We start from the raw sequence: 24,382 nt of genomic DNA on the forward strand, positions 1-24,382 counted from the left end.
TTTGTGAGTCTGGTAGTCCGTGTTCGGATGCTCCGGTAGCGTCTACCAGACGGCAGCAATGAGAACAGTCCATAGCCTGGGTGGCTGTTGTCCTTTAGAATCTTTTTTGCTTTCCTCAGGCATCTACTGTTGTAGATGCCTTGCACGGAGGGGAGATGGCTGCCGGTGATACGCTCCGCTGTCTTCACCACCCTCTGCAGGGCCTTGCGGTCGGCAGCGGAGCAGCTACCATACCAGGCAGTGATGCAGCCTGAGAGGATGCTCTCAATGGTGCATCTGTAAAAGTTTGTTAAAGTTTTTGAAGACATGCCAAACTTCTTGAGTCTCCTCAAGAAGTATAGCCGCTTCTGTGCAGTTTTGACTGCTGAGCCTGCCTGCATGGACCAGGTTAGGTCATCCTTGATGTACACACCGAGGAATTTGAAGTTGGAGACTCTCTCCACTTCAGCTCCCTCGATGTGTATGGGGTCCTGACCCCCCCTCTGCAGCTTCCTGAAATCCACGATCATTTCCTTGGTTTTGCAGACGTTGAGAGACAGGTTGTTGTCTTGGCACCATTCTGCCAAGACCCTTACGTCATCTCTATAGGCGGTCTCATCGTTGTTAGAGATGAGACCCAGGATGGTAGTGTTGTCTGCAAACTTCAGAATGATGTTGGAACTGTGTGTTGCCACACAGTCATGCGTGTACAGGGAGTACAGGAGGGGACTGAGTACGCAGCCCTGGGGGGCCCCGGTACTCAGGGTCAGTGAGGAGGAGGTGTGGTTGCCCATTCTCACCACCTGGGGTCTGCTCGTCAGGAAGTCCAGGATCCAGTTGCACAGGGGTGTTTTAAGACCCAGGCCCCTGAGCTTCGGGACGAGCTTGGCAGGCACAATAGTGTTGAATGCTGAGCTGTAGTCCACAAACAGCATCCTCACATATGTGTTGCTCTTTTCCAGGTGGGAGAGGGTGGCGTGTGTAGCTAGGGCAATGGCATCGTCTGTTGATCGGTTTGGACGGTATGCAAACTGAAAGGGGTCCAGGGTGTTTGGAAGGGTAGAGCAGATGTGGGTTCTGACCAGCCGCTCAAAGCACTTCATAATTGTGGAGGTCAGTGCTACAGGGCGGTAGTCATTCAAGCAGGTTACTGATGTTTTCTTTGGTATGGGGATGATGGTGGCCTGCTTGAAGCAGGTGGGGACTTCAGACAGATGCAGTGATAAGTTGAATATGGAGGTGAATACCTCCGCAAGCTGGTCAGCGCACCCCCTGAGGACGCGGCCTGGGACTCCATCGGGCCCCGATGACTTCCGGGGGTTCACCCTTTGGAGCTCTCGCCTCACGTCAGCCACGGTCAGGGACAGAGTGTAGTCGTCCTGGTCCTCTGCCAGTCTTGCTGAAGGAAGGGGGTTGGTTGCCTCAAACCTTCCGTAAGAGGTTTTGAGGTCGTCAGGGAGAGAGGCGGCAGGCTGATCATCACTGCTATTTCTCCCTTTATAGCCAGTGATGTGTCGCAGGCCACCCCACAGGCGTCGGGGGTCAGAGCTGAGGTAGGTGGACTCCAGCTTGTCCCTGTATTCTCTCTTTGCATCTCTGATGGCCGTCCGCAGGTCACATCTGGACTTCCCCAAAGCCTCCTGGTCACCAGAGTTAAAGGCAGAGGACCGTGCTTTGAGCTTAGCACGGACATTACCATTTACCCAGGGCTTTTGGTTTGGGAAGGTCTTAACACTGACCCTAGGTACGACATCATCAATGCATTTGGAGATGTATGAGGAGACAGAGTCTGTGTATTCATTGATGTCCCCATCAGCTGCAACAAAGAACATCTGCCAGTCTGTTGTGTCAAAGCAGTCCTGCAGAGTGCTAATGGCTTCAGCACTCCAGCGTTGAACTGCCCTAGAAACCGGTTTTTCCTGTTTTAGGCGCTGTCTGTAGGTAGGGATAAGCATAATGGAGGTGTGATCCGATTTTCCGAAAGCGGGGCGGGGGAGGGGTTTGTAACACTTTCGAATCTGTGAGTAGCAATAGTCAAGAATCTGATCACCCCGGGTAGGAAAGTTTATGTGTTGATAGTACTTCGGTAAAACTTTCTTCAGATTGTGAACGGCGAAATTATGGAAAGTTTGAAGCCACAAGCGCACCTGAAGCTGACTGGGAATGTCCAAAGCAGTTGGCATATTTTTAATCAGCAGTTTCATCTATATATCGAGACTATGGAACTGGATGATAAGCTGAATGTAAAAAAGGTAGCGTTACTGCTTACAATGGCTGGTCCACAAGCCGTGGAAGTGTACAACACTTTTGTTTTTTAAGACGTGGATGATGAGGATGCAAAATTGGAATGCTTGCTGATTAAGTTTGATGCTCATTGTTCTCAGAAGAAAAATTATAATACGAGATATGTGTTCTAGAATGCAGACGCAAGGTGAAAGTTTTGATGGTTTTCTGACTGACCTGAAGATAAAAGCAGTCATGTAATTTTGGAACGCTGAAGGATACTATGGTAAGAGACCAGATTGTGTTTGGAGTTGGAGACAAAAAGGTCAGAGAAAGGGTGCACTCACACTAGGCCATCTGGCTGTGGCCGTTGGCCGTCGCAACTATGGCCTGGCCACGGTAGGGTCTTGTACACACGTCATCACGCCGTAACACGTCATAACCAAGCGTCCGGACCATAATAAAGTCTGCCGCCAGTCAGAGTTTTAACAACAATGGACAACAACACAGAGAACACAGTTCGCACTTTGACAGACACTCGAATTCTCTATGGGACCAACGTGATCCAACAGTTGAACCGCTTGACGCCATGTTTACCGTTTAATGGGAAAGAAGGCTCGTCGCCTTTATTATGTCCATGGTCGTCGCATGGACTATACGTCATCCAGCTCAGGTTGCGTAGCCGTGCGTGTGCGTGTGTGGGCTCAGTAGCATCTGTACCGCGGCGGCCCGTACCGTAGCAGCACACCTCTCCGAAGTGGCCAAGTTGGCCTGGCCTGGCCAGACTGGCCACACTCACACTGGCAGATTTGAGCACGGTTAGGTGTGAAAACGGCCAAGGCCACGGCCAGATGGCCTAGTGTGAGTGCACCAAGGGGCCGTGTCCACCAAAAAGAAGCGAAAAATAATTTTTTTTTTCGCAAATGCTTGTCGCAGTGCACATAGCAGTGTGCAGTGACAGAAGTTGGACTCATCCACCTGCAAAATATGTGGCACACAGCATAAACCGGGTCAATATCCTGCCTATGGTAAGAACCACTTTGCAATACTGTAGTAACTCACGGGAGGCTTCTTATTGCACATTGAAGGAGCTTTATTTAGTTCCTGACGAACACAGAGTGCAGCTTAACTTAACATGGCAAAACGTGGGCACATTGCTGACTGAACTTGTTCTGTGCTTTACTATAGGTTAACTCAACCTTAACAACAGAGAGTTGCTGCCACCTAGTTGACCAGCGGATTAACATGCTTTAATTTAAAAGAAAAAAAAAATTAGGATCATTCCAACAATACAAACCCATCAGTTTATTTTCTTGTTTGATATTAAGACCCCCATATCAATGAGGCTCTTTCTCTTAGTTCAACTGGGAGTCTTTAAGATAACTGGGCAACTTAGTTTCCCTTTTGGCCAGTCTCTTCACTTGCCAAAAGGGTTACAACAGCTTCTGTTGCTGCTGGCTCTTCCAACTGGTCACCACTGACCACAGCCTCCTCAGCATCCAGCCATGCTTCATCTTTTTTGTTGGGCTGAGTTGAAACAGTGTTTTTTTCATTGCCTCTTTCTGGTCTCTGGTGGTGAGCATGAATCTGATCCACATGTTTCCTCACTATCCTCTCATCACCCAGCATCACCTTGTATGACACTGGTCCCGTCACTGACTCAATGATTCCTGGAATCCACTTTGGTTCCAAAACTGAAGTTTTGGGTCAGCACTGAATCTCCTGTTTCAAACCAGCGTTCTTCTGCCTTTTTGTAGATGATTTTATTTGTCTTTCTTGTTTTTTCTGCACTCTATTGTTTAGGTCTGGGTGGATTGAATCCAAAGTGCAACATAGCTTCCTCCCGAGAAGCAGCTCTGCTGGTGAAAAGCCTGTTGTAGTGTGAGGGTTCACTCTGTAGCTGAATAACACTGACATTTTTTCATCACTCTTTTTGTACCCCTCTCTCTCTGCTAACCCGTTACTGGAGGCATGGTAGGGTGCAGAGGTCACATGACGGATTCCATTTTTACTTAGAAACACGTCTTCCTAAGTTGTTGACACCAACAACTTAGGCAGTCCATGGTTACTGAAACTGGTACGCAGGCACTCAATTGTGGTGGCTGAGGTGGCAGAGTTCTCTGGATACACGTCCATCCATTTTGAATGTGCATCTATGAGCACAAAAAACATTTTTCCCATGAAAGGTCCGGCATAATCCACGTCAGTCCATTACAGTTTTCTCAAGCTTCCTATGTCTGGAATTAAATTTGAACCACTGCACAATCTCGCTGGGTTTGGGGTTGAAATGTTCCTTTAAAATCTTGACCAGTTCGGCAAACGTCTTGTCTCCGGGCTTGGCGGGACTGACAAGGTTCCTCACAAGGCTGTACGTCTGACTTCCCACTGAACTGAGCAATATAGCTTTCTGCCGACTTGCATCTGTGATTTCATTAGCTTAAATAAAATGGTGGAAACCCTGACAATATTCTTCTCACGTCTGCGTCTCACTTGCTGTGTGCGAAATCGTTCCCTATCACGGGTATAGTGCACTATACAGGGTGCTCGCCATTTTGTAGTGGTGTTCGAATTCTCAGTGGTTAATTTCATGCACTATATAGTGCACTTAAAATACCCAAAATTTGAGTGTACATACGATGTACCCTACATGTTACTCCCGTATACCACAATGCAATGCGGTCGTGTTTTTCTGGAGGAGAAGAAGCTGAATTACTGCGAAAACGAATACATTTAATGATGGGAGTCTCCGGCTTTCGTTTAGAAATGTCAACAATTTATTTGGGATTTAACATAGAAAATGTAACATTCAAAATTTATAAAAACAACCTTGATCAAGGAAATGTAACATTTAACATCAATACAACCTCCAGCTTTCTTCATGAGTGCCCGTTTGTTTACATGATGTGGGTGCATCTGTCTGGGTCACATAAATACCAGACGCATTTACTGACGCAAATTACGCTTATGCCGCGTTTCCACTGCAGGGTGCGGAACGGATCGGATCGCAAAGGGGCGGTAGGGAGGGGGCGGTATAGCCCAGCTCAGTTCCGAGGTCGCGTTTCCACCACCGACAGTACCCTTTGTGGTAGGCCGGATGTCGATCGCCGCGGCAGCTACGTAAACATCTTAAACAACGTCTTCCTCCGCAAGAATGCAGACGAACGTCTCCACCTCCTTGTTCGCCCAAGCAAGCTTTTTACGCGACATGTTAATTGCAAATAATGATACCTCGAGGCTACTGTTTGTTTGTTTTTATCCCCGCGTCACCCGGAAGTGACGATTCTGTCGACCAATCAACGGAGGGGGGGTGTAGCTAGAATTCCAGGGTACCCTTTCAGGCGTCTGGTCTCGTTTTGGGTACCGCAACGGAGGAGTCCCTAAAATGGGGTCGGAACGGGTACGGCAAAGTCCGGGTCACGCCCACTTTTGGCGGTGGAAACGCGATCCGACCCGCACCTTTGCGATCCGATCCGTTCCGCACCCTGCAGTGGAAATGCGCCATTAGAAATGTTCAGCGTAGTGTCCGAATTCTCGTTTGTTCGTTCCCTATGTAGTGCACTATATCATGAACACTATATAGGGAATAGTGAGTGAGTGAATAGGGAACGACTTCGAACACAGCTACTGTGGAACGGAGCGGTGCTCCCTACCAAGGCCGCTGCCATGATTATTTCCGGGTAACGTCCGATTCGGATTCGCTAACTTTACAGAGTCTTACTGTTTGCTTGCCTCCCCACGAGGCACCGGCTTTAGTTTATCCTCGTCGCCATTTATGTAGTAACTCATGGGAGGCTTCTTATTGCACATTGAAGGAGCTTTAGTTCCTGACGAACACAGTGTGCAGCTTAATTTAACAGGGCAAAACCGGGGCACATCACTGACTGAACTTGTGTGCTGTACTATAGGTTAACTCAACCGTAACAGAGAGTTGCTGCCACCTAGTGGACCAGCGGATTAACATGTTTTAATTACTCTGCCCAGTTACCAAAAAATACAATGTTTTTCAAAAAGAATAGAGAAACAAAAAGGAAAATCTGTTCATGTTGTGGAGGACACTGATTTGAGCCAAATATTTTTTGTTGGCACGGTGAAATGTGAAGAGAAACCAGAATTTCAGATCTTTTCTGTTAAAGATGATAAATGGATAGCACCACTACAAATACATGGGACTATATTTACACTGAAATTAGATACGTACAAAAGCAAATCTGATTAGCATGTCTGACATAAACAAAGCAATGAGAGAAAGACCAAAAATACAAAGAAAAACACATTTGCTCTGAAAGACTACAATGAACAGAGCATTGAGTGTTTAGGCACATAAGATAAAATGCACTTCTTGCTCTTCTCTGTTGTTCCTGAAGGACTCGATCAAACAGAATTAGTTTTATTTAGTTCCATTTGAGAAATACTGGCCTATAAAGTTGGAGCAGTTAGCCCATTTTTCTTTTATGACCATTTTGTTATTGTATAAAGACTTATTAGGTGGATACCAATACCTCCCACTACCCATAAACCCAAATTGTGGTACTACACCCAAAGGTGGCGCTATTTAAAAAAATATGAACTAGCCTTAATTCTCCTTACTAGATTGACCTGGACTCAAAATTCTTTCATCATATTAATCTCTAAAATCAGATGCATCTTTTTCCCCCTGGTCTTCGGCTCCCTTATTGATCAGAGCATTATGAACAAGCTGAACATGACATTCTGTCATTGCCACTCATTTAAGAAACACCTGAACAACACCTGAAATTCCTGAATTTTTCCTTCATAATTAACTGTCATATATATTTCTTCCGTTAGTGTTCTTGACTCCAAACTAAAGGTTTAATTTCCCCAGAATTTCAAAGCTTTCTCAGGTATATGCTTTGAAGAAAGCCCTTAATTCACTTGAGAAATGTGTGCTTGGAGGTTTCTGGATGTCGTTAACAATAGACATTTTGAACATGTGAATGAGGCTGCAGTTCAGGTTTATCAGTGGCTCAATGGGATAATGCCTTGTACAGGTTGAGAGTTTGAATCCCGATTATAGGGTGCTGAACATGACATTCGGCCATTGCTTTGCAGCTCACCTGAAAGCCGAGGCACAGTATTGCATTAAGTGGAACATCTTCATCATCTTTCCTTCATAATTATGTCATTTATATATCTTATATATCCGATATCTGCTCGCATACACACATGCACGGGTGCTCGCACGCACACACATCCATTTATTTTGGTTGTCTTTTATTCATTAAACCCTGTCCAGCCCTTTTACACTCGTCGCATTCATTTACATTTGTGTTCTATTTGTGTTTGTCTGTACATAGGCTGTGCATTTGTATATCCGTTGTGTATTTTTTATTTGTACCTTGATTCCTGTTGGGGCCACTTTGACCAGATCAATGCTGTAAATAAGAAATTGTTCTTAATGTTTTTGTGACAAAATGACAGCCCTGAAGAGACAGTCAAGCATTCTCTGACCAGTCCTTAATATGTACAGTCAGTACCTTGCCTCTCTTGAGGGCAGTTTTATGAGGTGTACACAATTGTGATCAGATGAGCCTAAAGGTGGGAGGGGTATGGACCATTGTGATCAACTCAACTTCAACAAAGATAATTCCTCCATTTGTTTTGGGCCAACACATACATTGATGATGAATGTGATGATGGCGATGACATGTCATGTCTCTTAAAAAAAAAAAAAAATTCTATCTCCACAATTTCTGGGGGAGAGGGCTTATATCACAGAAAGAACCAGAAAGCATTTAAGTATGTATATATTTATATAAAATAAATAAATTTTTCATACAATGCCTTTCAGACGAGGAGAGACAGAGGGGAACCCTCCCCCGCTGAAAGGGAGTTGGGGGTCTTTCCAGTTTGTTTATGGCAGTACAGGGTCAGGGTCCAAGCAGCTCTCTGGATCGGGATGAGGGGCCACAGTGATGGGAGGGCTGGGAGAGCAGACGGGGTCCGGCTTCGTTTCTAGGTAGCTCCAGAATAGTGCTGGTCTGGGGGCAGCTCTCTGAACCGTACACAGACTCAAGTCACTTCACCTTAGGGGGCGTGTAGTGAGTTCTGCATCTTTCATTGAAAACCTACATCGAAGAATTAGTGAGGATAAATTTAATTAAATGAATCAAAGTGAAGAGTTCCATTGAAATCATCAGGGAATTCAACAACAGTCATACATTGACTGAGTGGCTATGGCCTATTCATTTTAAATGGATGGTTCAATATGTTTGAGAGACTGTTACCTTCAGACTTCTGTCATTGATCACCTCCTCAACATTCAACTCTGACTGCATTAGCTTCAACTGGAAGGAGAAAGGGGAAGATCAACAATGGAATCAATCAACAACACTTCATGTGTAGGAACAAGATTATTTTGTGAGATTGTCATTCCTTCAAGGCCATTGTGCCCTCATGGATTTCAGAATGGGTGTTTAAGTGTGTTTGCATCAGCAGATAAACCCCAAACTTCAGTGGAGGACAGAGTCCATTTGATAAGACAGACAATATACTTTACGGTTCTAAGGAAAGACTATTTTAAAGACAGTGTTTGATGCATCCAAAATGTCGATTCACTCAACATGAGCGGACATTAAAAATATATTATTATATTATATTGTGGAAGGTTGAGTTTAATTCTGTCAGTTGCGTTGCAAACTTGGCTCGGTGGCGCCCCATTGTTTTGGGATGAGGGATTACCTTGGTTTGCTCTTTTCTAAGCTGTTTAAGTACTGCAAGGTTGTCAGCATCTTTTGTCCTTTCTTCTCTCAAGTGTCCCATTGCCTCAGAGGTCTGGGCTAAACACGCCTTGATGGCTTTGTCTCTGCTCAGATGGGCCTCCATCATCTGCAGAACGTAATGAAAAGCAGCAAAACGTTTTCACAATAGCATTGGCAAACTACTAGAGCAGATAGAAATAAAGGTGGATTATTTTTTTTATTCTAGTGGTATCCATGCTGACCGTTTGGTAGAGTTTTTCACATGTCTGAGTGGCGTCCACTCTGCTTGAGAAGGAGACGGTGGGGACGCTCGTGTTCAGGGAATGGACGATGCGGTCGTCGATGGTCCGGATCACCCTCAGGGCCTCCTGACACACACAGGTTTAGTTGTGTATCATCATGGAAATTCCATCACAAAATTCTCTACTCTTGCACCAAACACTGCAGGTATGTTGCGTTGCTTGTCATCATCGAGTATGTGTTGTGTCATCATCAATGTATCATTACAATCTCTGCTGGTCAATTTAAACTTCTTAGTTTGTGTCCATTTTACCTCACTTTACCTTAGCCCCGAGACTCTCACTGCTGTTCTAAAACGGTGGACGATTGCGGTCTGGACTCACACGGCAGGTGAGGGATTTTCCCTTGAACAAACTGTAGACATGCTTTATGTAGTATGTCAATGAACGTTCTATCTCTCTGATTGTACTGCTTGAGGCACACAGATTCCCGAGCTTGCCGCTTTCTTTTTCTTAGAAGGGATCCAAAACAAGAGATAAGACAGAACACCACGAACGCTCAGTTACCGTCTCGCTAAGTGTACCTTTTTTAATTAAAATAAAAGTAGATTGTTGACAATGACTTCCATTTACAACACGGTGCATGGAGCACCTATAATTCCACGTCTTAAACTTAATAGCCCAGAGAGAAATTGAAGAATGATAGTCGTCACCATAACGTTGGTGTTGATGGGTCCAGTTGAACATATGTATTTGCAGATCGGTAGATGTATTCATAGATAGTCTTCAATGATAATCCCTAAAACCATTACTTTTCCTCAAATTTGTGTGCGGTTACACAACATTGGATTTCCAGAATAAATACAACATATTTCATTCAGGAAAAGATACGACTGGGCCGTAAAGTCTGTATTTAGGTGCATGTTCTCACGAGACTTTTCATCAGACTTTGGTACTGATATATTGTTTATTACCTGAAACATTGAGAAGTCCTCACAGTTTAAAGGTTCACCGGGCGCCGCCATGGTGAATGCAGGGTCCTTCACGAGGTGTCTGAATGTATGCCTGACCTAACCTAGTTTAGTCAATATATTTTCTGAATCTGAAATCCTATCCTATATTATAATTATTAGAGTCCTTCGTTTATATGTTTATCATTTGGAGCTTATTACATATATGTACATGTACCATTATATGATCGACGGCACATGTATGAAGGCAAGTATCTCGTTCCGTTATCATACACAAGTCTGACAAATGCATGAGATATGCATTAAGATTATTATTCTCTTCAACATGTATAGCAGCTTGAAACATAATACTTGGTTACACAGCCTTATCCTCCATGCCGTGGATGAATTAAACGTATCATTCTAACAAGGCACTGCGGACACCAACCCGTATCCCAGGGGTCCTGCCTACTGCTCTTGAATATGTCATAACAAAACATTGTCTGCAGTTCGACTGGTCCACTCCTCCACTGGTTTATTCCCAGTGCAACTTTAAGAGTCCTCTGCAGAAATGAACATGATGAGAGGTCGGAGTCTCCTCAGCGTCGCAGGTATGAGCCCCGTGTGTGTCCGTGTGTTGTTGAGTTCGTTCTACTATCAGTGCTATTTAACAATTATTCGCCGACGTAACTTGGTAGGCCAACGTATTAATGGTTCATCATGGTGGTGATACTGGTACCAGTGTTGACACTGTGGTGACACTGGACCTGGTGATGACCTTTTGTCGACCGCGTCCTGTGATGGCTCATTCTACAAGTTGATCGGTTAATTTACACAAGGATTAACGTTCTACTTGGATTGGTTAACTTGGCGTTCACCCGCACCACGCACTTTGTGATGTACCAAAATAATATAATAAACTGCCCGTCTTTCAAAAACACCAACCGAGAAGAAGGGGCTAAAATATAAATTCCTATCCATGGCTATTGTAGGTGGCGCTCTTAGCAGGTTTGGGCATGGACAGTTACATTTTGCTCTACGTGACTCTCAATGATGGTTTCCGTGCAGGTCAATGGCGCAGGCAGGTGGTGGATGCGAGCAGGAGAACGTTGTGCAGCAAACCCCAGGAGACCAAAGCGGAGCCTCCAGCTACAGCTCCTGCCAACAGTTGGGTTCTCACACACGTCACATGTACCCCCTGACAGCTTCGTATTCAGCCTTTAGTTGGCATCCGATTCGCAGCATCCGATTCAGCAGCTGGTCCACTTTAAATCGGTCCTGATTTAAAACCACTACACCTAGACTCTTCAAATCTGGACTAAATTATCACAGTGAGGCTATACATTATAATAAACATAGTTACAGATTTGTGAAACCTTTTTTCTATTTGTGAAAATGCAATACAGGCTCATTTTAATGCTTTTTAGGGGTCCAGACCGCATTAGAACTGATCCTGATTAAAACCACTACACCTAGACTCTTCAAATCTGGACTAAATTATCACAGTGAGGCTATACATTATGTAAAACATAGTTTCAGATTTGTGAAACCTTTAACCTATTTGTGAAAATGCAATGCGGTCTGGACCCCTACATTTTTTTCAAATAAGCCTGTATTGCACATAGGGTAAAGGTTTAACAAATCTGAAACTATGTTTTACATAATGTATAGCCTCACTGTGATAATGTAGTCCAGATTTGAAGAGTCTAGGTGTAGTGGTTTTCAATCAGGACCGATTTGAAGATTCTAAGTGGTTTTCAAGCCGAATCCGATGCTGCGAATCGGATGCCAACTTCAGCGTCGTCTTTTCTCCAGCTTTTTCTCATACGAAAATATATTAAATTCAAAGAAATGCACATCCTTATATTCGCATGACCTTATCCCCACAGTTGTTTATTCATACAGGCCATCCGTCTGTGATTATTTGATGCTTGCTATTGACATTGAAGCTGTGTAAACTTCCCTTGTTGTCCCTGAGGATCATGAACCGAGCAGCGGAAGTCTAAACATGAGTCAAACTGGTTGCCTGTCCTGGATTATTTCATCCATAGATACTAATATTCTGCCTATTCTTGGGACTTCTACCTGGTATATTATTTGAAAGTTTAAGAGTTGTGGGATATTCTTATGTGTCCCTGTGAAGTCCTATGAGAAAGGCATTGTAATGAGTCATCATTACAATGCCTTTCTCATAGGACTTCACAGGGACACATAAGCATTGATAAACCCACTGTCTTCTCCTGGTCTTACTGGTACTCTTTGTCCTGCAGCCCACCTGGGATTCAAGCTGCCTGGGTACAGACCCTCAGACATGGATAAGAAGATTCTGATCTGGTCTGGGCGTTTCAAGAGCGCCGACCAGATCCCAGAGTTTGTGTCGTGAGTGTCCTTTCCTATTTACATCTGACCTACTCACTTCTAGCATTCTATTGGTTTATAGGATTCAATCAAGTTACATCTACGCCAATCTACAATTGTAATTGGTGTAATGCAGTTCCAGTTTATGGTGCTTCTGGGTGACTGTATTTCAAACAAGGCCTCTTGTCTGCAGCAGTCGGTAATTCACTTATCCTGAGTAATCAGTAGACCTTATCTCCTGTTTTGATGGATGATTATCAGAAGACCCCACACCCAGCTCATCCTGTATAACATGGGGCTCTGAATTTATTACAGACACTTGTCCAAGGACTCTGCACTTAGTCTGCCCTAAGTGGAAAAATACAACATTATCAGTTTGGCTAAGATTGCCTAATTATCATGGTTGTTCTCAGCTTCAATTTTTAATTTGTTTATTTGGATAAAGGCGTCTGCTATAAATGGCTAAATCAGATGTCCGTGAGGCAGGTGTTTCATTATTAATTTAACAGTGGTTCACTCTGTTGCTCCAGGTTTGAGATGATCGATGCCTCAAGGAATCGGATGAGAGTGAAGGCATGCTACGGCATGATGGTGACCACAATAGCTGCCTGCTTGATAATGGTCATTTTAGGCAAACGGGTAAGAGTCAACATGGAGTTGTTCCAATGGGTTCTGTGTTGGTTTGGTAAACTGCCTCCTCAGAGCAAACAATGTTTCAAATGGTCTTCTTGGTCCTCTTCTTCCAAGTTCATGAGGAACGATGGACTACACTGATGTATACATGTTGAACAGTTCTGACCTGATATCTGTACAATAACTACAATTGTGTCAAGTATGGCCGTATCCATTTGGCCTCTCACCTGGTTTCCCTGTGGCGGTGGGCAGGCAGCGGGCCGACATGAGTCTCTGACAGGCCAGAACATGGAGAAGAAGGCCAAGTGGAGACAGGAGTTCCAGCTACAGCAGCAGGAGGCCGCTAGCGCCGCCGCCATGTCTGGAAAGGCCCAATGACAGGACATGTCCCACCTACTAAATGATCTCCTCTCCGGTTATTAGTTATATATCTCTATCTATATATATATCTCTATCTCTATCTCTATATATCTCTCTCTATATCGAGAGAGCGAGAGAGAGAGAGAGAGAGCGCCTAGCACTCCATAAAGGTGCCATGCCTTAATTGTAGAAAATATGCCAAGATCCAAATAGCCCACAGTGCTACACAACCTTGATTTCCTTGCACAACACAGGCTACAGATGTGTACACACTCACTGTCATTGCTCAGTGTTTTCCATGGATCAACTTTTTGGTTGCAGATTCCTGCCTCTGACCAAAATGTGTTCTTTGTTCCTGTTTCTGTAGTTGTCACTAATATTAAAACCCAGGGCATTTTCTCCCCCTGCCTCTTACAGCTAAACCGACTGTTGAAATTAATTCGTTTTTACCTGAAAACCCTTAGAAATGGATCAGAACTGATACTGTATAAAATACTGGGTCCTTTACTTTTGGCAAGTTCCTATTGTCTAATCCGTCTGTTGACATAAAGCGTGGTCAGCGGCTGTTGTAAAAAACGTATCCTGGAGTGATCAAACCATTAAAACTTTCAACTTGAATGCTGAGCAACCACAGTGTTAATGACTGATTTCTTTGGTGTGCAAAATGGTCAATGTAACATGTGTGATAGAACCAATTTCATGTTCACATGAAATATTTAAAATGTTTGACGTTTCATATTACATCATAAAACTAAACTCCCAAGCATTCATTCATGAAACTGCTTTTATGCAAATAGTTTAAACAGGACAGTTGCACAAACTCGATGGAATAATGAACATGGTAGAACACGCAATTTGCAAAATGACAAACCACAAAAAGGCCTTGACAATGATTGAGTTTTTTCAAAGATGAGAATCATCAGAAAAGTTAAATCTGGATTGAGGAAACTACTTAACTTATGGGGGGAGAAAAGGGAACGGCAGCGAGGAGGTGAGACGAGAGGCCTACCTGATAAAGATGTGCTGTTTTAATATCAACTTTAAAATCATGATTTAAAAGAACACTTGAAATATAAATTAGGATTAGCTTGTGAGTATGAATAATTTGGCAAGTCCAAACTTGCTCATGTAACCAGAGCAACACAGAAGAAGCCGACAGTTTGGATTTTCTTGATGCCTAAAATAAACATTTGAATCGGATTTTCCATTGGTAGAGTTTTCTGTCAGGGTTGTTGGTTGTTTTGGAAAGTGGCCCCACTGGAGAACCCAGCTGGTATGTGAGCAGGCCAAGTCCTCGATGGACTCCAGGTCAGGTCCATGGTCGGACGAGACCAGGGAGGGGCAGAACAAGGGACTGCTTCAGGGCGTGCTGTTCACGCCTCACTTCCTGAGCGGGTTGGTTGGGTAACGTGCCAACAACGTCAAACAATCATAACGGGGTCAAGCACTTAGAAACTACCGGCAGTCAGGAGGCCCAAACTAAAGTGCTTAAAAAAATGAAATGGGATTATAGCCCAGTTTTGAAATGCAAATTGCCACCCGCACCCCGTATGGCTCTGCTGTGCAGCAGGCGTCTTGTTCAATAGCACACCTAGTTCTAGTCTTTGTTCAGTGTCCATTAGTCTCAGTGCATGGAAGATTGGAGATCCCATGGCGCCATGGGAGGACGTGCGCCCCTGGCTCCTCACATGTAGTGTGGGGAGCCCGTTGTGAGAGAAGTGGTTACTGGGAGAAGGAATGCATGGTGTGGGATCCAAAATGGACACCCAATGAGAACGGAGGAACAAGCTGCGCTCCTTTAACCAAACACCCGTCCTGATCCTAATGCGTTCACTCTGGCCAAACGGTAGCTAGACGGACGGCTAGAGAGGAGTGGTAGGGAGGTCACTTCCATTCTGTCCTGTAGGCCCTGCTAGTGGAATACGGTCAGTCCAGTCCTTAGGGAGGGGGGACCTGCCACAGTTCAACAGACCGTGGAATAATAAGTCTGGTGACCACGGTGATGCATGGGGTCACTCATCACCGCCCAGTGGTTAAGAGCGCCTTCTCTTGGGGTCGTCCTGGGGGAAATTAACTCAAATGGAAACTCACGTCTGTGTGTTTGTCTGTCTAGAGTCAACACCTGCAGTTCAATCAGACAAGCGGTTATTGCCAAATCCCTCTTCACCGGGAGAGGGGGAATCCTCCACCAATCTGAGATTGCTGGTGGAAACCCAGGGGGGTCTTGTGTGGCGTTGGGTGATACTGGGGGAGGGTTACCGCGATGGCAAGCACCACGCTGTTCCTGTTGCAAGCCAACACACGCGCGGTCCGCCAGGCAGGGAGGGGTGAGGTCTACTAGGAGTACGAATGCAGAAGTACTGCACCACAATTATCTTGAACAATCTGTGGGAGTTGAGGGGACCACGGTTCTGCCCTGGCTGGAGGAGGACGAGGAGAAGCACAGAGGTGATGAAGACGATGGACGGCGGAGCGGAGAAGGAGCAGGAATTGGAGCAGGAGGGGCATTATAGCTGGAAGCCCTCCACGGGGCCCTCACACTGCTGGAAGAGGAACTGCTGCTGCTGCATGTCAACGGCGGGGGCCAGCGCCGGGTCCTCATCCTCGGGACTGAAGTAGCGCTCGTTCAGGTCGAAGGCCTTCTGGTAGATCTCCTTGTTCTCATGGTGCTGCAGGAAGTCCAGCTTGTCCAGGCCTGGGGGGAGAGGCATGGAGGGTGGAGAGGGAGGAGAGGGGGAGAGAGGCATGGAGGGTGGAGAGGGAGGAGAGGGGGAGAGAGGCATGGAGGGTGGAGAGGGAGGAGAGGGGGAGAGAGACATGGAGGGTGGAGAGGGAGGAGAGGGGGAGAGAGGCATGGAGGGTGAAAGGGGAGGGAGGGAGAGAGAAGCATGAAGGATTGAGAGGGGGAGAGAGGCATGGAGGGTGGAGAGGGAGAGAGAGGCATGGAGGGTGGAGAAGGAGGAGAGGGGGAGAGAGGCATGGAGGGTGAAAGGGGAGGGGGGGAGGGAGAAGCATGAAGGATTGAGAGGGAGGAGAGGGGGAGAGAGGCATGGAGGGTGGAGAGAGGGACATGGAGGGGGGAGGTAACATGTTAATGCAGTTGGGTGATATCAGTGACCTATTAGTGCACCTTAAAGACGTAAATTCACCATATTGTAGGTGATCTCTTTACTGTTATAAATCATAACAGTAAATAGATGTCATGATATTGTATTTTGGTCACTGTAGATCAAATACAATATCATAATTATATTGTATCTGATCTACAGCCACTCATTAAACCCCTAAAACAACATTGTGCTCCAACAGTATGTTTCATCATATATTTATAGAATATTTTTACCAATACACTTCCGGTGACTTGACGCTTCATCAAATCACCGGAGGAAAAATGCACGACTACAAGTTCTGAATGGGGGTGGATCACAATGAATGGGGTTGAGAGGATTGACAATACAGATGATAGCGCTCTTTGGAGCGGAGATGAAGCGGATCCGCTCTGTCCTGCCTAACCCAGCACAGCAGCTTTCACGCTCATTTCGACAGAGGGATCTTGGAAACTGTTTTCCATTTGGAAAGAATTATTTGAAAAACCTTTCTAACCCTCTGTCGAGATGAGCATGAAAGCTGCTGTGCTGGGTTTGGCAGGACAGCGCGGATCCGTCTTCCATCTCCTCTCCCTCCTGCTGAAGATTTACTACAGGTAAACTGCAGACAGCCTAACCGCTAGACCATCCTTATATCATAACAGAAAGTGCTACAGGAGTGTTGGTGGTATATGGACACTTTTTCTGTGAGGGTCCCACCATATGCCTCCTCTATGAGAGCACAGTAGGGGTTGATGCCCCCTCCTCTCTTGGCCTCCTGCTCCCCCAGGCGCAGCACGTTCTCCAGGCCGTTCAGCGCCACCTGCACGATCTTCGAGTCCATCAAGGTCAGCAGGTCACACAGCGGGCTTATGCAGCCCAGGCCCACCAGGTGCCTGCAGGGGAGGACAGGGAGGACGACGCTGTTGGAAGGTCTCAGATGGAGGAATCAGTAGGAATAGATTTACCCGATGACTTATTGAACACCAGAATATTTAACAGGCAGTAACCCTGACACTGTGGGATTAACCACAGAGTAATCGAAGAGAAATCGGCAGTAGAGCTAAATGCTTAACCAAATTAACGTATGTGATGTACTCTACAACCAGGGTTCCTTGGGCACCTGAACCAGATGTGTTCACAGTGGGACCGACCTGATCTGCTCTGCTGAACCCCCGGAGGTAGCGTTGGTGATAGCCCAGGCCGCCTCCTTACGTGTCCGGAACTCTGCCACCTGCAGGATGGCGATGAGGGGGGGCATCAGTCCTGCATCCATCACCAACTGGGGGGGGGGGGGGGAAGGGGGAGAGAGAGAGAGAGAGAGAGAGAGAGAGAGAGAGAGAGAGAGAGAGAGAGAGAGAGAGAGAGAGAGAGAGAGAGAGAGAGAGAGAGAGAGAGAGAGAGAGAGAGAGAGAGAGAGAGAGAGAGAGAGAGAGAGAGAGAGAGAGAGAGAGAGAGAGAGAGAGAGAGAGAGAGAGAGAGAGAGAGAGACTGGGATTAGTCACTTGAAAGTGCACATCGCCTGTTCTTGCTCACATTCACCAATCCCAGTGCTGGGCAGTTTTCCCAACCTTGGCAGTTTTCAGTTTTTCCTCATCCATATGCGATAAGCATATGGATGTGTGGGAGATTGATGGCTAATGAAGTATTAAGATTGAACACTATATTTCTTACATTAGTTTTGCACAAAGAGACAAATGGGTAGGAACCACATACAAGCTACTAGTGGAAATAACTACCTCACTGTGATAGATTTTATGGGTTGATAGGATTGTCCCAGGGTATGATCTAGAAACTGGGTGGTTGATTACAAAAGGTGGTGTCCCACCTGGATCTGTGCTCGGTTGCCTGCCGTGATGTTGGAGATGGTCCAGCAGGCCTCCTTCTTGATGGACTCCTTGGTGCTGCTGAGGAGATGGAGCAGGGACTGAAGCGCTGAACAGTTCAAGATCACCTGCATAACGCACAACGATAAGCACACACCCCCACACACACAATATGAAATACTCGCCTTGAGGGACCTGGATCTGAACAATCACTGTTCAGGAAAGGGATAGAGATACTGGTTTCCATGGTTTCAGGGAGACGGTGGCTAAAAGGTGGGAAGTTCTGGGGCTACTGACCAGGTGTTTAAGTAGAAACCAGTGACATAGGAGTGCATTGCTGACGCTAGGGATGGCGAAAATGTAAAATATTCTTGACCGACCACCGAGCCTCATTAACCGGTTAACCCATCAGATTAAAATGTGCTATTTGAAATAACCATTTGAGCCGCGCCAGCCACCTGTTATTTCGCAACTCTGCTTATCTCTCTCCTGTTCTGCCTCTGACTCACACACACACACACTCTCCGAGTGAGAGGCAGTGGCTCTAACCGCGGCACGACCTGTGTTGAATTGAAACACGAGGCATGCTTACTGCAAGTTGACCGTGTGTAGAGAGCGGGCTCGAACGCCCACAATGGTCTGAGATGGCGCGGACCTCGTTGAGACCCAGCGCGGGATTCACCAGGGGCCAATCGGAAGAGGGCAGCGTTAGGAGCTCATTTGAAACATTGCCGTGGCGCATTTAAGAAAATGACAGCTCCGAAGAGACGCCGCTTGTTTAGTTTGCAGGAGATGGAAAAATGTGAGGGATACTTTTTTTCCCCTTGGAATGAGATGGCTAACTGTAGTCTTATAGCGTTTAGTCTACTGTCCATAATAATTGAGAGATCATATTTTCTGCCGCTCTCATGCGGGAATAATTAATACTTGAGGAGAAATTAAACAGCGGGCTAGAGACACAGTGTCCGTCCAAATTCAAATAGGTCATCTGATCTGATCATCTTTTTATGTGGAGTGAAACCAACACACACTCCACAGTCCACACTGATCCCAATTTTATTTTAACCGGCAAGAGACAAGATTGATCGTTTAACGTTGATGCGGTAAACCAGCGGTCAAACGGTCATCGGTTAACATCCCTAGCTGACGCACACAGGAAAAACATCCTATATGTTAACAAACCTTCTTGAGTGTAGCATTTAAATTGAAAGAAAATATCTCACTTTCAATTTTTCTCCAAAAATGGGACAAGCTAATGGGGTTCAATATATGGGCTGACACACCACTTGGACCTAGGGTGTCTGTGCCTCCCAGGGAGGGTCAGGGGTCACCTACCTGTGTCTGTAGGTCATCTCCCGTGACTATGTTCCCCACAGCGCGTAAGGCAGGAGACACCACCTTGTAGTCAGAGTGTCTACAAACACAAAACCATGTCAGCCACTGAACTTAATTGACTCATAATTTAGCTGTAAGGATGCCAAACCAGGCCTAAACCATGTCCGTGATTCCTTACAGCAGTAACTCCACCAGCCTACGGCACACCCCAGAGTCGATGACAGCCTGGATCTTGTCGTTGGGTCCATCTGACAGGTAGGAGAGCGCCCAGCACGCATCTGCCAGGATGTCCGTGTCGTTGACGAACAGCAGCCAGGACAGCACACTGAGACACGGGGACACCTGCAGGGGGGTAAGGGGTGGACTTTCTGTTTGTAATGCTGCTGATGATGTGTTTGAGTAGCCTGGCTATTGCCAGACCAAGCTCAATCGTAGATCGCACGTTGGTCTGAGGAAGCTGCTGTCACTTTCTTCAGCACAAGAGGCGTGATCAATGGGCCTAGTTCAATGACTCTGTACGCAACTGGCTGCTTGCTGTCGCCTCCCTGTCGTCATTGTGTTAAACCAGCCAATAGCGAGCCAGGGAGAAAAGCCATCTTGGTGATTGGCTCCCACAAAAACGTATCGGAAGGAGAAAGAAATGTATTGCTCTTCTCCAGACTCTTCTGCAGGACTAACTCAAATCACCAGCAGAATGGGCGGGGCTACCAAGTCTAGTGTTTGACCCTACATGTAGGTAGTATGGTTTACTGTAGGCACTGCAGGTACCGTCAGTGAAGGTAAAACTAATGGATGGTTAGATTATCCCTCAGGAGTGGGTGTTCAGCCTCATCCATTAGCAGGGAGAAGGCGGCCCCACCAATCAGCCAGCAGGGGATGGTGGCGGGATACCCCCTTTAACTTCAGCAGCGTGCTGGGCATGATGGTGACCATGGCAACGGTTACCTTGCTGAAGTCTGGCGGCGGGTTCTTCCCTCGACACAGGTTTGAGAGCGCCCACACAGCGTTCCGCATCATGGTCAGGCGGTTCTGCTTGGCCAACAACCTGGGAGACGACATCCATTCACTTTGTTATTCAATTGTATGTTGTTGTTACTTCATACTAATTTACGCTTTAAGCCTGGACCAATGATCACGTTTAGTAAGAATAAAGCGGAATTACAATAAAACTTAAAACTTAAAAATAAAAAACCAAACAACAGAGGAAGAAACCAAAGAAACTAAAGTCATAATAATAATAATTGATTGAATTTATATAGCGCTTTTCTAGACACTCAAAGAGACTTTAACAGGGAAGGGGGAACCTCACTAACCACCACCAGTGTGTAACACCCACTTGGGTGATGCACGGCAGCCAATCTGCGCCAGAACGCTCACCACACACCAGCTTGAGGTGGAGAGTGAGGGAATTAATGAGTCAGCCAATTATACAGGAGGATGATTAGGGTGCCAGATTGAATGAGCCTGGGAGGCTCATTCAATCTCATACACATTGCTCATACACGAGGCTCATACACATTGCGATAAGTGCCCTGGGATCTCTTATGACCTCAGTGAGTCTGGACCTCGGCTTTACGTCTCCTCCGAAGGACGGCACCTTCCACACACATTGTCCCTGTCACTGCACTGGGGCATCGGTATTGATGAGTGAAAGGGCCAAAGGGAAGAGTGCCACCTATAGGCCACCACCCGACACCACTTGCAGCACCTGGTATGCTCAGGCGGTCTCCCATCCAGGTACTAACCAGGCCAGACCATGCTTAGCTTCCGAGATCAGACGAGATCGGGCGTGTCCATGGTGGTAAGTAGCCCATGTGAGGAGCGTAGAACAGAGAGGAACCGAGTGCTACGTACTGGACTAGGGAGGGCAGGATGTTGCAGTCCACCACGTAGTCCCGGCACTCAGTGCTGTCTCCTGCGATGTTCCCCAGGGCCCACACAGCCTGGGTGAGAGGAGAGAACCCACCGCTCAACAAGATTCCACACACATCTCAATCTGCATTGTGTCACCTTTTGGTTTTCACCGCAGCCTCTTGTACCTATTTGTAGCTCTCAGTTAATATTTGAAAGGAGCGTCCAAAGAATAAAGGTCATCCCCCCACAACTTAATCAAAAAATATTTTTTTCCTTTGTTACAGTATCAGTATATGAATCTAGTGAGTTATGTCGTCGGGTACTTGGTTCAACGCTCCCTACCTGCTCCTGGACATCTTCAAAGTCTGAGGTGAGCATCTCTATGAAGATGGGCACGGCCCCCGCCTGGATGACCACCCTGGTCTGATGGGACGTCCCTGACGCGATGTTTGTGAGCACCCATGCAGCCTCGAACTAGCAACCATGGCAAATACGCATCCAATGTATGAAAATCAACAGACATTACCAAAAATTCTGCATCCTTATCTTTTCAAGCAGACTCTTCTAAAGCATCTCACAGTGAACCCAGACACATCCTTAGGAGGAAACACAGACTTTGGGGGTAGATGGCCCTTACCCCTACACCAGCATTCCCTAACAGCACCTCAGCAGCTGAAGCCACAGTACCTGCAGCGTGCAGTTTTCCCTCCTCTTCAGGAACTCCACGAAGCGATCCACCACCCCGGGAGTGGCTATGACCTCGTCAATGGGTGGGTTGGGTTCTGTCCGGAACAATAAGACATAAGCCATGCAGACGACACTACAAAAATAACTCGAATTGATGCATCAGGTGCATAGTTTCAGAAAGAAACAGAAAGAAAAAAGGTGATAGATGCATCTGCTAAGCATATGTAAAGTGTGAATCTGTTTGTACCTTTGGATAGGAGCTTCCGGAAGCGCTGAGTGCCAATGAGCTGCTGCTCGGGGGCACTGGAAAAGATCATCTGTGTCATGTCCACCGATATGCCCCCCCCCTTCAGGAGGCACAGAGACACGCGGCCACCATCAGTGGCAACAGACGAAGAGAACAGATGATTCGCCACCAAACTATTTGTTATTTTTCTAGATCCTAGTTCAACTGTCAAGTGTAAAAATCTCAGCATACAAGCACAAGCAATATCAGTGCTATTGGTATCTCATGAAAGTCGTTGCTGAGAAGGAATGCTACGAGTGCACCATGGGCTCGACCACCGTCATTCTGTACTGCATCGTGTTCCATGACCACAAGGTACCGTTGCTTGTAATGAAGCTGCTTTCACCCTACCATGAGGGCGTCCATGTTGTTGGCCTGGGATTCCAGATAGCCACTGTCGGCCATTCCATCCTCCTCCAGTGCTCCATCTTCCTCCACCGTTGCAACGTTTCGCCTCTTGAAGAGCTGGCAAAGTATAAAAAGAGTATAAACTTGATTTCTATTTCCACACAGTATGCAACTGTAATGCATCTATCTAATTAGATAGGTAGTTAACTTCCTTTGACGTGCTTCTCTACAAATTAGTCCAAAATAAACAATAAAACCCACCATAGGAAGAAAAGACAAGCAGAGGAGCCCCTTTAATAATAATTTCCAAGTCGGACATATTGAAGCTCATACACACCTGTTCATCTTTCTTCTGTTTGCGCAACTGCAGTCCCTCCTCCTCCCGCCTCCTCCTCATCTCATCTGAGTTGAGCGCCTTGTTCTTGTAGCTCTTGAGCCGCGCATTGTCTTTACTCTGACTCATCATGTCTCCTGGAGAGACGGATAAACATGGTTGGACGTGGAGGAAAACACCTCATCTACGATTGGATCATTTAAAGCTTGCATGGAAAGTAAACAGTCAACACTGTCATGACACTGTTGTTTCGGCGTTAGCAAAAGGTTATATTGGGTCACGCAGCCAGCCGGTCAGTGTGTTCTGTGCTTCGTATACACATGTCTAGGTACAGAACAGGCTACTAGGTACAGTATAGCGTACTAGGTATAGTATACAGTATAGGCTAATAGGTACATTATAGGCTACTAGGTACAGTGTATGCTACTAGGTATAGTATAGGCTACTAGGTATAGTATACAGTATAGGCAACTAGGTACATTAAAGGCTACTAGGTACAGTGTATGCTACTAGGTATAGTATAGGCTACTAGGTATAGTATACAGTATAGGCTAGTAGGTACATTATAGGCTACTAGGTATAGTATAGGTTACTACGTACAGTATAGGCTACTAGGTACAGTATACATTATAGGCTACTAGTTCCAGTATAGGCTAGTAGGTACATTATAGGCTACTAGGTACAGTATTCAGTATAGAAGCCTAGGTACAGTATGGGCGACCTGGTGTAGTATACGTATAGGCTACTAGGTACAGTGTAGGCTACTAGGTATAGTATACAGAATAGGCTACTAGGTACAGTATAGGCTACTAGGTAGAGTAAAGGTTATTAATGTTTAAAATGGAGCTGTCATAACAGTCCCCAGTCCATAACAGACTAACTAGCATGCTAATGCTAGCCAACCACGGCTAAGTCACTTAGCTCCGAGATAAGCCGTTAGTATTAACCAAAACGACAACGAGAAGATAGACAGCATTGTGTCTGGGACTGAAGGGTTAATAGTTCTAGCGATCAATGTATACCAATCAATATTATATAACGTTAATTTAACTGACCTGAGAAAGTGGACTCTAATCCGTAAGGCCAGCCTTTCTACGCCGGTACAGGACTGCGCATGCGTGAGCTACGCAGCTCCTCTTGGCCCCACGCCCCACACTCTGTCAGC

General features: G+C 46.0%; 3 protein-coding genes and 1 pseudogene across 5 annotated transcripts; 1 reads left to right on the plus strand and 3 right to left on the minus strand.

The window, feature by feature from the left end:
• Positions 1–7,954: 7,954 nt before the first annotated feature.
• On the minus strand, positions 7,955–10,242 carry mix23 (mitochondrial matrix import factor 23). Its single transcript, XM_030348625.1, has 5 exons — positions 10,135–10,242; positions 9,164–9,289; positions 8,902–9,048; positions 8,448–8,507; positions 7,955–8,288 (listed from the first exon to the last, which is right to left on the minus strand). The coding sequence occupies exons 1-5, from the start codon at positions 10,183–10,185 to the stop codon at positions 8,238–8,240; spliced, it is 435 nt and encodes a 144-aa protein (XP_030204485.1). The 5' UTR covers positions 10,186–10,242; the 3' UTR covers positions 7,955–8,237.
• Positions 10,243–10,567: 325 nt separating this feature from the next.
• On the plus strand, positions 10,568–14,089 carry fam162a (family with sequence similarity 162 member A). Of its 3 annotated transcripts, none has more exons than XM_030348623.1 (6): positions 10,568–10,721; positions 11,179–11,277; positions 12,381–12,489; positions 12,999–13,107; positions 13,354–13,509; positions 13,580–14,089. In XM_030348623.1, exons 1-5 carry the CDS (start codon positions 10,682–10,684, stop codon positions 13,477–13,479), a joined length of 483 nt encoding a protein of 160 aa, XP_030204483.1. In that variant the 5' UTR covers positions 10,568–10,681; the 3' UTR covers positions 13,480–13,509; positions 13,580–14,089. The 3 variants fall into 3 exon arrangements, with proteins under 3 accessions (XP_030204483.1, XP_030204484.1, XP_030204482.1); XM_030348624.1 differs by having other exon boundaries at positions 13,354–13,505; positions 13,576–14,089; XM_030348622.1 differs by having other exon boundaries at positions 13,354–14,089.
• A 138-nt stretch (positions 14,090–14,227) lies between these two features.
• Positions 14,228–24,382, minus strand: kpna1 (karyopherin alpha 1 (importin alpha 5)). Its single transcript, XM_030348613.1, has 14 exons — positions 24,273–24,382; positions 23,221–23,354; positions 22,887–23,000; positions 22,497–22,596; positions 22,250–22,344; positions 21,905–22,036; positions 21,563–21,651; positions 20,654–20,753; positions 19,887–20,050; positions 19,709–19,787; positions 18,376–18,501; positions 17,702–17,829; positions 17,268–17,443; positions 14,228–16,156 (listed from the first exon to the last, which is right to left on the minus strand). The coding sequence occupies exons 2-14, from the start codon at positions 23,347–23,349 to the stop codon at positions 15,969–15,971; spliced, it is 1,620 nt and encodes a 539-aa protein (XP_030204473.1). The 5' UTR covers positions 23,350–23,354; positions 24,273–24,382; the 3' UTR covers positions 14,228–15,968.
• Positions 21,405–21,524, minus strand: LOC115537854 (uncharacterized; annotated as a pseudogene).

The sequence above is a fragment of the Gadus morhua genome, chromosome 23 (assembly GCF_902167405.1).
Source record: "Gadus morhua chromosome 23, gadMor3.0, whole genome shotgun sequence".
Classification (NCBI taxonomy): domain Eukaryota; kingdom Metazoa; phylum Chordata; class Actinopteri; order Gadiformes; family Gadidae; genus Gadus; species Gadus morhua.

Bases quoted from the DNA above. Each gene is read 5' to 3' on its own strand.
- mix23 (XM_030348625.1), bottom strand. From the start codon at position 10,185: ATGGCGGCGCCCGGTGAACCTTTAAACTGTGAGGACTTCTCAATGTTT. The intron at 9,049-9,163 runs GTCAGCATGGAT...TACGTTCTGCAG, and splicing joins GTGAAAAACTCTACCAAACG to ATGATGGAGGCCCATCTGAG. The intron at 8,289-8,447 runs GTAACAGTCTCT...TCTTCGATGTAG, and splicing joins TCAATGACAGAAGTCTGAAG to GTTTTCAATGAAAGATGCAG.
- fam162a (XM_030348622.1), top strand. From the start codon at position 10,682: ATGAACATGATGAGAGGTCGGAGTCTCCTCAGCGTCGCAG. The intron at 10,722-11,178 runs GTATGAGCCCCG...GTTTCCGTGCAG, and splicing joins GAGTCTCCTCAGCGTCGCAG to GTCAATGGCGCAGGCAGGTG. The intron at 11,278-12,380 runs GTTGGGTTCTCA...TTTGTCCTGCAG, and splicing joins AGCTACAGCTCCTGCCAACA to CCCACCTGGGATTCAAGCTG.
- kpna1 (XM_030348613.1), bottom strand. From the start codon at position 23,349: ATGATGAGTCAGAGTAAAGACAATGCGCGGCTCAAGAGCTACAAGAAC. The intron at 22,345-22,496 runs GTACAAACAGAT...TGTTCCGGACAG, and splicing joins CCGGAAGCTCCTATCCAAAG to AACCCAACCCACCCATTGAC. The intron at 20,051-20,653 runs GTAACCGTTGCC...ACCCCCCTGCAG, and splicing joins CGCCGCCAGACTTCAGCAAG to GTGTCCCCGTGTCTCAGTGT.